Source organism: Lonchura striata, chromosome 20 (assembly GCF_050655825.1).
Source record: "Lonchura striata isolate lonStrDom1 chromosome 20, ASM5065582v1, whole genome shotgun sequence".
In the NCBI taxonomy this organism is placed as follows: Eukaryota; Metazoa; Chordata; class Aves; order Passeriformes; family Estrildidae; genus Lonchura; species Lonchura striata.
In genome coordinates this window covers 6,271,544-6,284,214 of record NC_140722.1, presented here as the reverse complement: position 1 = coordinate 6,284,214, position 12,671 = coordinate 6,271,544, and the positions used below count along the sequence as shown (strand labels likewise).

Genomic DNA, 12,671 nt, shown 5'->3' with positions numbered 1-12,671 from the left:
TTGGCCTTCGTGCACGTCCCCTCTTCCTCACGTCCCACACAGAGCAGAGCCCCTGTCCTCGTGCTGGTGCACACAGGGGCAGGAAGGATAATTTAAGAAAACCTGGGAAACCAACACCAAGTTTAAGAGTGCAGAGCATGCCAGATCTCACCCCCTTCCCACCTTACGGCCCTGCATAAGAAACCTGGTTTTACACTCAGGTTTCATTCTTTCCTCTGTCCTCCTCGCCCCCATCCAGCACAGGAAGCCGGGGCTCAGCACACCCTGTGCCAGCACCCTCGGGCTGATGCGCAGTGGGCAACGGGGAAGAGGACGGAACTACAGCACAATATTTTGGGTTGGTTTTCCTACTGTTTAACCTTTTCCGTTCGATCTCATCTGTTGCTCCGAGGTGCAACCGCAAAAGGGCTCACACTAGTCCTGCCTCCTTCTGAGGTTCCCTACCGCCCTTAGGTGCTGCTCGCCAAGGCACCACCCGGGAAAACACCGCGTTTATCCCAGGGGAAGTTTGGTGCCGAACAGGGATGCGGAAAGTTGGGAGGCGGCGCTGGGCGGGGGCAGCGGCGGTACCGGCCCGCGCATCCCCCGCGCATCCCCCGCGCACAGGGCGGTCGGGGTCGGCCCCACGCTGGGACCCGGACTCCTCTCCGCCCCCCAGGCTGCCCGCGGGGAGATGCCGGGCGCGGAGAGCCTGGAGGTTCCTTATTTTTATTTTATTTTATTTTTCCCGTGCCCCTCTCCTCGCCACCGAGCCCCGGCTCCCGGCGGGGTTCCAGCCCCTCGGCCGCCCCTTCCCGCCGGGCTCCGCCGCGCACTCACCGGCCCCCTCCACCTTCTCGGAGCCGCGGCTCCAGGTGACCTGCCGCGTCTCCAGCTTCACCTGGAAAGTTTTCCGCTCGGGTCGCTGCGACTTTTTGGAGTAGAAGAGGGTCATGACGGTGCCCATCTCCAAGCTGCGGCACAGCTGCGCCGCCTCCGCCTCGCTGGGCGCCCCGGGGCCGGCGCCCGGCCCGGCCGCCATCGGCGCGGCGAACAAAGGGGAGCGGGAGCGCCCGAGCCCCGCCGCGCCCCGCGCCGCCGCCGCGGGAGGGAGCGGAGGAGGAGGAGGAGGAGGAGAGGGAGAAGGAGGAGCGAGGAAGGAGGAGGAGGAGGGAGGGGAAGGGGCGGAGCGCTGCCGGCGCGGAGGGCGGGCGCGCAGCGTGCGGGGAGCGCGCAGCCGGTGCTGCGGGGGCTCGGAGCATCCCCACACAGCGCGGCTCCTTCGTGGTGCGGGATGGAGTGCCACAGACCGCCCAGCACGCTGGGAACCGTGCGACCCTCCGCACCATGGGGGACCGGGGGACTCTGCACCCCATGGCACCGGCTCCCCTGCGGGACGGGGGGACTCTGCAGCCCATGAGATGTCTGGGGATCGGAGAATCTGCACCCCATGGCACCTCTGGGGATCGGGGACTCTGCACCCCATGGCACCCCTGGGGATCGGGGACTCTGCACCCCATGGCACACCTAGGGGACCACCCTGCACCCCGCAGGTCCCCCGTGGGCTACACAGCCCACAGGATACCTTAGGGCCGTGGCACCCACAGCAGGGTTTGTGTGGGATCCTGGCGTGCCACGTGTGGAGTTCCAGCAGTGCATCCCACGGTGGCTTTTCCGTGTGGTGTGGCTTCTTGATGAAGCCAGGTCTGCGTTTGCTGGAGTTTCCTCCACACCGATCCCAGCTGGATCCGTGCTGGCATGGAAAACAGGACCGGGCTTGCAGGGTGGCCTGTGGCATCCCACCCCTGGGGGACCTGTAGGGAGCCGGGGGTCACTGGACACTCTCCAGCTGTTCTCTGGCCCCACAAAAAACAGGGGTTAGAGACCACACAAAAGCAGGGTTAGCAAGGGGATAAGTGGTTGAATTGGGGAGCGTTTCAGTGCAGTTTGCTCCATTCATGTGGTTAAAGCCTGTGATTTCCCTTTCTGTGTGCCTCTGACCTTCTTCCCCGTACCTTCCTTTACATTAGGACACCCCATGGCACACAGTGCTCAGGCTTTCCCATTTATATGTATAAATGTATAAATATGGGTTAATGCTTGGACCTGATGATCTTAGAGGACTTTTCCAACTTTATTGATCCCATTATTTTTTTTCTTTTTTCCAAACCTCATGATGCTGTGAATACACACACGTACACACACCTGCCCACAGGCCCATGGCAAGGCAGCCTGTGCTCAGCAGTCCTTATCTCAGCCCCCCAGCTCACAGCTGGGACTGGGAGGGTGTAATCTTCTTAGTGAGGGGCCCATCCCTGAGTGGATTCCACATGTGAGCAGCTCTCTGTGTCCTACTGCTCCACCTGCCTCCACAGGGACATTCCGCAGCACACACGCATCCACACACAGTAGGAGCCCTATAAGGTCGTTTAGGATCCTACCTGGCGTCTGGGCATCAAACAGGCAAGGTGAGAGTCTAAACCTGCCCTGATAGAAGTGAGCAGTGTATGACAGCACTGTAAGGATGCTGGGGATGTGCTGAGCTGAGCCAGAGCTGCTGGAGCCTGGGCTCGGTGCTGGCACAGCACTCCGGGCCTCATTCTCTCCGGGGTGAGCCGCCGTGGGAAGTGGCTCCTGGCTTGTGTAATGGCCTCGCTTGGGACCGGCAGGAAACAGCCGGCTCCCAGTGGTCTTAAAATAGCTGAGCATTGTGGGCACACCCTTGTTTTTGAGGGCAAAACCTGGGAATGGAGTGTGGCCATCGAAGAAGCAGAACAGGTAACTCCCTTGTTCCCAAACACTGCCAGCTCCTGCTGATGGAGAGCACCTGGCAAGGTGTGTCCTCAGCTCGGAGCTCGGGGTGGCTGAGGCCAACACGTGGAGGATGTGGTTTACAATGAGCTGTTTGCAGTGGATATTTTTTATTTTCTAAGTTTGACTGATCATCTTTTAGCCTTGCATTAGCTCTCTGTGTCTAAGATGCTGCATGCCAAGGAATTCCTCTGTTTAATTTGACAGCAGAGGAAATTTGATAGCCCTTGTGTGCCTGCTGTCTGTCAGCCCCATTTGGTGGCCCCAGCTCCTGTACCAGCCAGGCTGTGAACAATCATCCCCACCCCTCAGGGCAGTAAAAACTTCCATTATGTTCCTGTTTTGCTTTTGAAGAAATTCTCTGGACTGTGCTCATCATATGGCTGTGGAAGCCTGCGGGTCTTGCAATCTCCCCTTGCCAACGCCTCAGGGAAAAGGGGGATTTTCCCCTCGGAGTGGCCCCAGCACCTCCCCCTTCAGAGTTCCGGAGCACGGGATGCCATCCCCCATATCCTGCAGGATTCGTGGAGCAGCTGCATCCTCCCACCGGGAACAGGCCAATGCCAGGTGACCTCCGGCTTAAGGACAGCCCCAGGCGTGCTCAAAGCCCGGGGAACAGAATCCAGGGACACAGCACTGCGAGCCCACCCCACAGGCAGGTGCGGGGGTCCCTGCAGCGCAGCATCCCTCTGCCCAGTGGGTGCCTGATACTCAAGGAAGTGGTGCAGACCCTGGGCGAGATGCCTCTCTCCGGGTTATTTCTTCATTCCTGCCTGCTCTGCGCTGCCCGGGCTGGGTGAAGACAACACCAGCCGAGAGAATCCCCACGGGGGAATTGCTGCGGTGGTGCTGCAGGGAGCAGGGCGCGGAGGGCCCCGGGGGAAGGCGGTGCGGAGCTGCCCGGGCTGGTGCTGTGCCGGGATGCGGGGCAGAGCCGCCCGGGGCTGCGGGGGCTCGCTCTCCGGGAGCCGGGCACAGCCGTGCCCGCAGGCTGCCTCCCCACAGCCCCTGCCCGGCGCTGCAAATTCCCTCTGGGTGACAGCCGGCACCCGGCGAGAAACCCACTGCAGCTCCCGCTCCCTGTCCCCGCACTTCTTTAATATCGAATTCACCCGGTTTCAATTTTCAACCCCGGAATCCTTAAGACTGCAAGGGGGATGGGGCTGCATCCTGCAGGGTTTTTCACCTCCCCTTGGCCGCCAGGCCCTGTGCTGCACAAGATCCAGTTCAAAGCTACATTTGTGTCCTCTCCTCCGGTCATGTCACTGCTGCCTCAGTTTCCCTGGCTGCCAAACACAGGCCCGGTTGTGGGGGTGGTGGCACTAGGGCAGGCGAGCACAGGCGCTGCAGCAGAGGGATGCAAGACAGGATGTGGCAGGTTTGTGGCCATTTCTCCGTTTGCACAGTGAGTCAGTGGGGTCTGGGAATTCTCCATGGGGTGTGTGGTCCTCAGCATGCTGTGCCACAGGCAAAGCCACCGATTAAACCCTCCTCAGCCCCCTGCCCAGGACAGAGCCTGTGCTCCCCAGTGCTGGGAGGGAGCAGGGGGAATTTTCAAGGGTGGGTTTTGCACCAACATCCTTCTCCTTCTTGCTGACCGAGAGGCACAATACGCTCCAGCCTTGGCCATCAGACACAGATCTCCCAGCCTGGCCAGAGAACCCCACCATGCCCAGGTGGATCTGCCAGCAGCAATTCTGGGGTGGGGGACCCCCTCTATGGGAGAGCATCCCTTCCCACTGCATTCCCCAATTCCCTGTTCAAGAATACTAGAATTTGTAAGATAGGGGATAACTGGGCCAGGTCAGCAGGCGGGAAGCAGGGCCGTATAAATAGAAATGATATTTTTACAGGCTGCATTGTTCAGCCACGGGCAGGCTGGGAGCACAATGAGCCCCTTTCCCTCTCCACTGGCATTTTCACCGCTGCACCTTGGAAAGGCCCCAGAGAGCAAACTCCTGCCAGACTCTGAGCTTGTGCAGCCACAACAAAGTGCCTGCGGATCACAGCGAGCAGCAGGAAGCAGCTCAGGGCTGGCTGCCCAGAGCCTGGCCCCACAGCCACCCTCGGGGGTCTGGGAGCCCACCCCAGCTCTGGGATCACGGGGAGGTGCTTGCAGAGGAGCCAGGGCTCTGCCTGCTCCACAATCCCCAAGGACACCAGGCCAGGGCTGCTCCCAGCACCAGGGGGGAGAATGCATCCATCAGCCTCATCACCTGAGTCCTTGCCCAGCCTCCCGCCCTTCCCAGGCACGGAGGGGAAGGAGGTGCCCTCCCTCCATCCTGCTCTGTGCAGAGGGCTGGGGCTGAATAAAAGGCAGCAGAGAAACCAGGCGGAGCAGCTCTGGGCTCACTGCATCCCCCTGCTCCTGCTCTCTGCTGTCCTGGGCAGGGCTTCCCCCAGGGCAAAGCAAACTGTGAGCTGTGCCTGCGTGGAAAGCCAGGGTGGGCACCACGGAGGGGGCAGCACAATCACAGCAAGGCAGGGATGGGCACATCCTTCAGGGAATTCCTGCTGGGGCTGGGAACAGGAACTGCATCCCACCATCATCACCAGCCCAGCGACCACGGGGGCCTCACATCCAGGGCTGGAGGTGAAAGAACACAGAGACACCGACACTCAGTTAAGTTGTAGGAATTTATTTTAAATAACCTACACTTGATTAAAAGGGAATTCATGATAAAAATAGAAGATACTTGTTGAGGAAAGGCTGCAGGAAATGGTCTTGCACACACACTACGCTAACGATGCCTCTAAGACTAATGATTATAGCAAAAAAAGGTTTCACATTAAAATTCTGCTTTTTAATTTTTAAAATTTTTTTACACAATTACAAAAGAAAAAAATAAAAGCCCTAAAATCTTGATTATTTTCCTTTTTGGACCAATGCTCATTTCCCTCGAAATTTATTGACCTGTGAAACTTCTTTTTACACAATAAAATCTTTCAAGTAAAAGAGGGGAGTGGGGCTTAGAAAAAAAGGGGGAGGGAAAAGGTAAAACAGTCTGACAAACCTAAAAAGTAGATAATTCTTGGAAGTGTACAGAGCATGTTCAGAACAAAGGGTGATGGGAATGTCATTTGTTTCCAATTTCACTTGTCCTCAAATTCCACACACATCTTTCCCTCACACGGCCCCCTCCCCCCACCCGCTCCCAAACCTACATGATCTTTAAGATCATAAAGAAAGAAAACTGTTTAAATATTTTAAAATAATTAAAAAGAAATAAAAATTCACATTTAAAATAGGAACACTCTAGTCAGGAGGCCGATTTCCCATCATTATTTGCTCTGAACAAATGTGGTGGATATTTGTAATTCATGTTCCAATGCCACGACTGTTTCAAGTGACAAATTGAAAAAGATTTGGGTATTTCCATGACTATAGTGACAGCTGTAACAGGTGCGTTGGGTTCCTTAAATTTTGTTTATTTGTTAAATTCTGAAATGGGGCGGGAGGGGAAGGGCAGGGGTTAAGGAGTCCATTTTCTATTAAAATATAGAAGTTATTGCAAAACCCTAACTGTAAAAACGCACCAATATAATTGGATTTTGTATACAGTAGCTAAAGATTCCCACGCTCTCAGTGTGATGGTGAATTTGCCTGGCGGAAGGTTGACAAATCCCCCATCCACTTGCCCTGCCTCAAGAGAAAAACCACACAAACCAGACAGCTAGAATTTGGATCTCTGAAACATTTTTAAATAAGTTGTCCATAGGACAACTGGCTCAGCTCCTTTAAGATATTTCCAGGTTATGCTTTCTGCAAGATGTTGGCTGTTTTATCTGATGCTCACTTGCCCCTTTCCTCCCCCTTCCCCAGCATCCAAGGACAAGTAAGGCTCACAGTTTATCAATCTCCCTAAAAACCAGGCTACTCCCTTTTCCCATAAAATTCATCTCAATAAAAACAGGTTAAAACTCATAGTCTTCCTCTGCCATGTCGATAGCCCAGGCAAATTTCTCTCGCTGGGTTTTGTTATAAATCTTCTCTATAGGAATTCCCCACTTCTTACACCTGCAGGAGAGGAGATGCTGTTAGAGTTAGGGATAAAAGGAAGGCCAGACACCCTGCCCTTGTTGCTATGTGGGGGGACAGCACAGAGGTGAAGGGCTGGGGTGGGTCACCCCAGCACACCCCAGGCAGAGGCTTACCAAGCAACAGAGATCCTGGGATCCAGATAGTTGAGTTTGGAGGTGCCCAAAGCAATCTGCTTGTTCTCCTCCCTATCTGTAGCCTGAACCTCCAGCTTCATCAGCTGCTCCTCGATCCTCTGCACTGCTTTCTTCTTGCTCTCCACTGTCCTGGGGTGGCAAAGAACAAAGCATTGAAATCCTACAGCACTGTGGGAACCCAAAGGGACTCTGCTCAAGGTATGCAATGCCACCAGCCACACAGGACAGCTGTGTCAGCACAGATGGTGACAACAACACACTCAGCACATGCAATTAAGAACTGACATTTTCCAAGAGGCAGAGCGGGAGTCTTAAGCAGCAGTTTTGTTTTAAAGGGTTGGAAGCAACAGCCTGAACTGTTCTGATGCTACACACCCACTCCCACACCAGCCCATCTATCCCTCAGCAAGTCATGCTGTGATCCTGCTTCTAGTGCTCCTGTAACTCAGCTCCCCGTGGCTGCTCTGCAGAGCCCACACGGAGCCCCAGCACATGGTCTGTGCCGTGGGCTTCCAACGGGGAGTGCAGAACTCAGGGAGGTGCCTGTGCAATTAATTAATTAATTAATTGTGCCAGCCCTGGCTCCCCAGGAACACAGCAATGCTGCAGATTGCTCCTGGGCAGCAGTGGGGTGGGTGAGCACTGGCAGGGCTCAGCATGAGTGACCATGTCAGGAACAGCAGGTCAGACCACCCCGCAGGTGGCCGTTTCTTCATGCACAGAATGAAAAGGGCAAAAGAAAGCCCTCCCAAATCACAGTCCAGGAAAGTGGAATACAGGGTGTAGGGCCCCTTCTGGGAGCGTTGCACAGCCCAGTAACACCAGCCTTACTTTTTAGACTTCTCATCCCTCCGGACCTTGGCATCAGCTTTGGCGCTTTTCAGTTCCCTCCTGGCATCAGCTAATTGCTCCTTCTTGGCATCAATCTAGGAGAGGCAAAACCAGATGGCAGCACTGAGAAAAAGCTGCTGACAGCTGTGCCAGTCACCCCTGGGCAGCATGACCCAGGAAAACAGTTTGTGACCGTGTTCAGAATCTACCAGCAGCCACATCCACTCCTGCAGAGCAATCAGGCCACTGACCACTGCACAGCCAAGTGTGGTGAGATATCCCCCTCAGAAAACAGGGCCTCACTCATTTCCAAAGACAAGCTGATGCTGGGAGCTTTCTCACACAGCTACAACCATGCAGGCTGAGGAATTGGCTTGCTCTGGCCTGGCCAACCAACCCCTCCTGGCAGCTTGTCTGCCTTTACTGCATCCCACCACTATCAGCTCTCTGATTGCTACATGGAAGATTGATTCCTGATCCCTCAGTAGAATCAGCCCCAAATCCTACACATTGCAAGGTGTTAACGCCTCAGGCAATTCCCCTTCACTAAGTTTGGGATTCAGGGAAATTCAGCATTTTGCAGCCCCTGTTCAAACACTCCCCTTACACATCCCCAAGCTCTAGGATCTAGGGTGAAGGCAGCCATGTTAGGTGTTATGGAAGCAGGGGACACTGCAGTGCCAAACCAGAACTCCTTATTGTGAAAGTTATTCTAAAGCCAGACCAGGAACAGACCTAACCCCTTTGGACCTCATGGCCTTCACCAGAAACAATCTGCAAAGGAAGAGGTCAAGTGAGAGGGGAATAATGTACTATGTACCACTGACAGTGGCCTGGGATTCACACAACAGGGGTGGCTGCCCAGTCCAGGTTCTTTAGGGAACACAGATCAGAGCCAGAGACTGCTTCTCTCAAGTTTCAAAGGCAGCAGAACACACAGCTATAGGATGAAGGGCAGAAAAAGGGTTTGGCCTTGTTCTTTACAGGTAGAAGACAACTCAGAGAAGCCCCCTGCAGCTCAGTGCTCCTCTCTGAGCAGGCCCATATCTGATACACACCACCAACTCCTGACAGGGAAAAGCAGGTCCTGCTTTCACCCCAAGGGAAAGGAATGCTGACTCCTGAGATGCAGCACTTGGAGCCCTGCTGCCTCAGAGCTGGGCAGAGGGAGGTACCTTGCTCTGCAGGTTCATCATGGATTTCTCGAAGGTTTTGGGTGGAGCTCTCTGGTGGTTACACAGAATGGCCACCGCTCTGTTGGCACGGTTGTAGGAGAGGATCTTTGCTGGGATGTTGTCATCCGCTGTGAAGGACAGGAGAGTGGTGAACAAGTGATTTCTCCAGGGTATGGTGCCACAGCCAGAGTCCAGTCTCAACACTACAGTCCCAAGTCTAGCCACTTCCATCCCAGCCCCTAACTCCTTCTGGATGCTCCTCATCACCACTGACACCATCTCAAATCAACAGAGGGGAAGCACAGCCAGAGCAGTGGACAGCAGGACCACCCTGCCCAGGACACTGCTGGGCTTCACGAGTCCTACGTGCCCACTTGCTAACACTGCAAAGTGCAAGGCAGCACTGCTCACAGGGGCTGTGCAGGAGCAGCCAAGAAGCATGGGGCTGATACACATGCATCTGTCTTGCCTGTCATCTACAGCACCTGACAATTAACAGAAAGCAAACAGATTTGGTAAAAGATAGGCATAACCTGGGAAGCACACCCTGGCGTGCTCACAAGTCAGTTCTGTTTTGCCCCAGTGCTGAGTTGCTCAACTACCCCAAAAGACTGACGGCAGATTTTTGGTCAGACCTCAGCTGCCTGACATTTGCACTGGGAGAACTGTAACAAGGAAGTGGTGAACAGATACACAGCTTGTGGCTCAGCCAAGGAAGCCAGATCTGTATTGCAGGGTAAGATCTCTTCCCCTCACAGCTTCAAGGGCAGGACTTACGATTCGTGAGCTCCTTGAGCTGCTGCTGTAGCGTGATGGAGGCATTGTAAGTACGGAATACCTTGGCTGTCAGTCCCTCCATAAGGTCTTGAAGGTGTTTATTTAAGATACTGGTCTAAAGAAGCAGAAAGGAGATGGCAGTGAGCACTAGGAATGACCACAGCATTTGTGAAACCTCTGGATCTATGGCTGACACACACTTGCAGCTCATGGCTGAGACCTGGTCTACTCAGACCTGACCACAACAGAATAGCCACAGCATGACTGAAACCACAGCAAAAGTGAACAAAGAACCAACAAATATTAGATTGGTAATAAGTACCACACGTGGCCAAAACGGATTTCTTTGGTGTGGAGGTTTTGGTTTCCAGTAACAATAAACATGCCTGGACCACCACAGTGCTCCCACACAGAGCCAAGTGTGCAGACAGGGATGGCACATGATAAATCTGTCACCTCACGCATTCAACACCTCTGAACTCTGAAAGAACCTCCCCAGGTCAGAGCCAGGAAGGCTCACCAGGACCAAGGCCCACTGCTTTGGGAACCTGTGGGCAAGTCAGACACCACACTGAGACAGACTCTCACTGCTTCGAGGTGCTCTGGAAGGAAATTTCCAGTGTAACCATTTCTGGAACGGAGCAGCTGTCACTGCCTGGTGCAGAGCAAGCCTGTTCAGGATGCTCCCCCACCCTCACCATGAACTATGTGCTTACATTGAGGCGGTCAAAGAGGTCATCCTCAGGCTGCTTGTTCTCCATGAACAGCTGAAGATTCTTAAACACCTGCAGGAAAAGAACACCAGGAACATCAGGCACACACACCAGACAGCGCTGGGCAGTACTAAGTTGTTCAAAAGCAGGACTGCCAGGGAGCCATTAAAGTGCTTTCAGGGAACAGTGATGATGCTGGATTTTACATCCCAGCAGGCAAAGACCATCTCCTAATGCAATGCTTGTGCTGCAGGTTCCTCCCCAGCAACACGAGTCCTGAGCCTTCAATGCCCTCTCACCCTCTGGATCAAAATTACACTCAGGAAACTTAACTGCTCTGCTGTAGCTGCCTAACAGAGAAAGAGACCCCAAAGCTCCTGCCTTTTCCTTACTCTCCCATTATTACTTGCGCCCAAGAGACCCCTGAGCCATTTCCCATGGACTGAAGCTCCAAGAAACCAACCCTGCTGCATTGTTTTATACAATTTCATCCCAAACATGTCTCACTGGGGTAGGGAGAATACTCAAAGCATCTTTCATTACAACAGAGACCACACATCCCAGCTCTGCATGCTCCAATTCTCCAGCTTCTCAACAACACACATTCTTCCATAGACACCTAATATACAAAGATTTTTAGTTCCACAATACTCAACTCCCCATTTTAAGAACTGAAAAAATACCAAGGGATACCAATAAATTTAAATAGAAAAATATGTTTTCTTCTTTACACAGTGAACCAAGAATTCCAGCACACATTAATTTCTAGAGCAGCAGTAGTTTCATTTTTTTTCAGTTGTTTTGCTCCTCAAGGCACCAACATTTATTGCTGGCTGTCATGACAATTACCACAGTATTATACACAGGGTATCTAACTCAGACCACAGAGTTGTGGGCCAGATGCAAAGCTGTTACACCCAAAGACATTATGGATAATGCCCTCCATGTTCACACTGCTATATAGGGATTGATTCTGAAATTAGGTCAAAATTACAGCAGATTTGAAAACTGGTGGATGGCAGAAATAAAAGAATTAACATGGCATAAGAAGTCATAGGCCAGAGGTATCAGTGCACCTTCTCTGTAGGCTCTGGCGCAGCCAAGATCAAGATCTTCTGTGAGAGGGCTCAGCTCCAAGGTGACCCAAACCACAGAGGTGTCTATTGTCAAAGGCCCAGTCAAACTGCTGCTCTGCCAGTGCCAGCAGCACTCAGAACCATTTATGCTGTAACTTGTCACACAGGTCTGCAACTCCACCATCTACAGGTGACAAAACTAACTCTGATCATGAGAATGAGACCCAGGAAGCTTGTCTAACACAGATGTTACAGTTCTGTATGTCAACTCTTCACACTGAGACCACAGGGAAGAGCTGCAAGATGTCTGAACATCTCATCTACTGGGCTGTGTCACACCACAAGGATGTCACACTGAATTATTTTCTGTCTCTGTATCTGAGCAGTGATAAAGCAACCAGTTAATGCCATCCAGACTGTGCTGACCACATCTCTGTGCTCTTCAGTCTGTGGAGGTGCTTGTGGAGGGGTGCCTTACCCTCTTCTCCACAGGGACCTTGTTGTAGTATCGGATGGAGTCCTTCCCGAGGAAGTCAAACTCAACCACGTATTCCTGCCCATCCAGCTCAGGATGCAGCTTGATGTGCTCTACTCTCAGAGAGCAGCAGCCCACGGTGTCAGCTGTCTCTCCTTCTTCTTTTTCATTACCAGCTCTCAGGGCAAGCTACATTTACATCAAGACAAGAGAGGTAAGGAATTCAAACTATCCCCAGAATAAAGATATACTGCAAACCTTCAGATACTGGCCTAGAACCAGCAGGGTCCAGAGGAGAATATATATATATATATTTTTTTTAAGAGTTTAAGCCACGATGCTTTACCAGCTTTTGCTCATAAAGTAACTCAAACTGTGAGACAGGCTGGACTAACAGAAATTAATTTCAAAAAGTGTGTCAGTTTTTAAAAATCAAATTGACTTCCATGTGAACTCTACTTGAAACAATTCATATGGTTCAGTTGTTCATCTTCTATGGTCCTACCTATTCACTAAATACATTTCAAATAGCATACAGGTTAAATAAATATTGGCTTGTATAAATTATCTAAAGGCTACATTTGACTGCATAAAACCCACACATTTTAACAGTGCTGGATAAAACAATTTCTAACTTTTGAAATCTTCAGTGGTCATA

At 52.6% G+C, this 12,671-nt stretch overlaps 2 protein-coding genes across 10 annotated transcripts in view; both read right to left on the bottom strand.

The window, feature by feature from the left end:
* The window catches only part of PLCG1 (phospholipase C gamma 1), a 41,024-nt gene extending 39,681 nt beyond the window's left edge, over positions 1 to 1,343 (bottom strand). For 4 of the 8 annotated variants that reach the window (XM_085557990.1, XM_085557992.1, XM_085557991.1 and 1 more), the window contains exon 1: positions 881 to 1,343. In XM_085557990.1, the coding sequence (XP_085414116.1) occupies positions 881 to 1,328 (448 nt within the window). In that variant the 5' untranslated portion in view covers positions 1,329 to 1,343. Of the gene's footprint in view, positions 1 to 819 lie in introns of all 8 variants that reach the window. The other 4 variants (XM_021527851.3, XM_021527852.3, XM_085557994.1 and 1 more) reach the window with 2 other exon arrangements.
* Positions 1,344 to 5,408: 4,065 nt separating this feature from the next.
* TOP1 (DNA topoisomerase I) overlaps positions 5,409 to 12,671 on the bottom strand; it is a 65,862-nt gene continuing 58,599 nt past the window's right edge. For both annotated transcript variants that reach the window (XM_021527850.4, XM_085557989.1), the window contains 7 exons: positions 12,017 to 12,202; positions 10,466 to 10,534; positions 9,750 to 9,864; positions 8,973 to 9,100; positions 7,798 to 7,892; positions 6,946 to 7,095; positions 5,409 to 6,808 (listed from right to left, as the gene is read on the bottom strand). In XM_021527850.4, the coding sequence (XP_021383525.1) occupies positions 6,706 to 6,808; positions 6,946 to 7,095; positions 7,798 to 7,892; positions 8,973 to 9,100; positions 9,750 to 9,864; positions 10,466 to 10,534; positions 12,017 to 12,202 (846 nt within the window). In that variant the 3' untranslated portion in view covers positions 5,409 to 6,705. The remainder of the gene's footprint in view (positions 6,809 to 6,945; positions 7,096 to 7,797; positions 7,893 to 8,972; positions 9,101 to 9,749; positions 9,865 to 10,465; positions 10,535 to 12,016; positions 12,203 to 12,671) is intronic.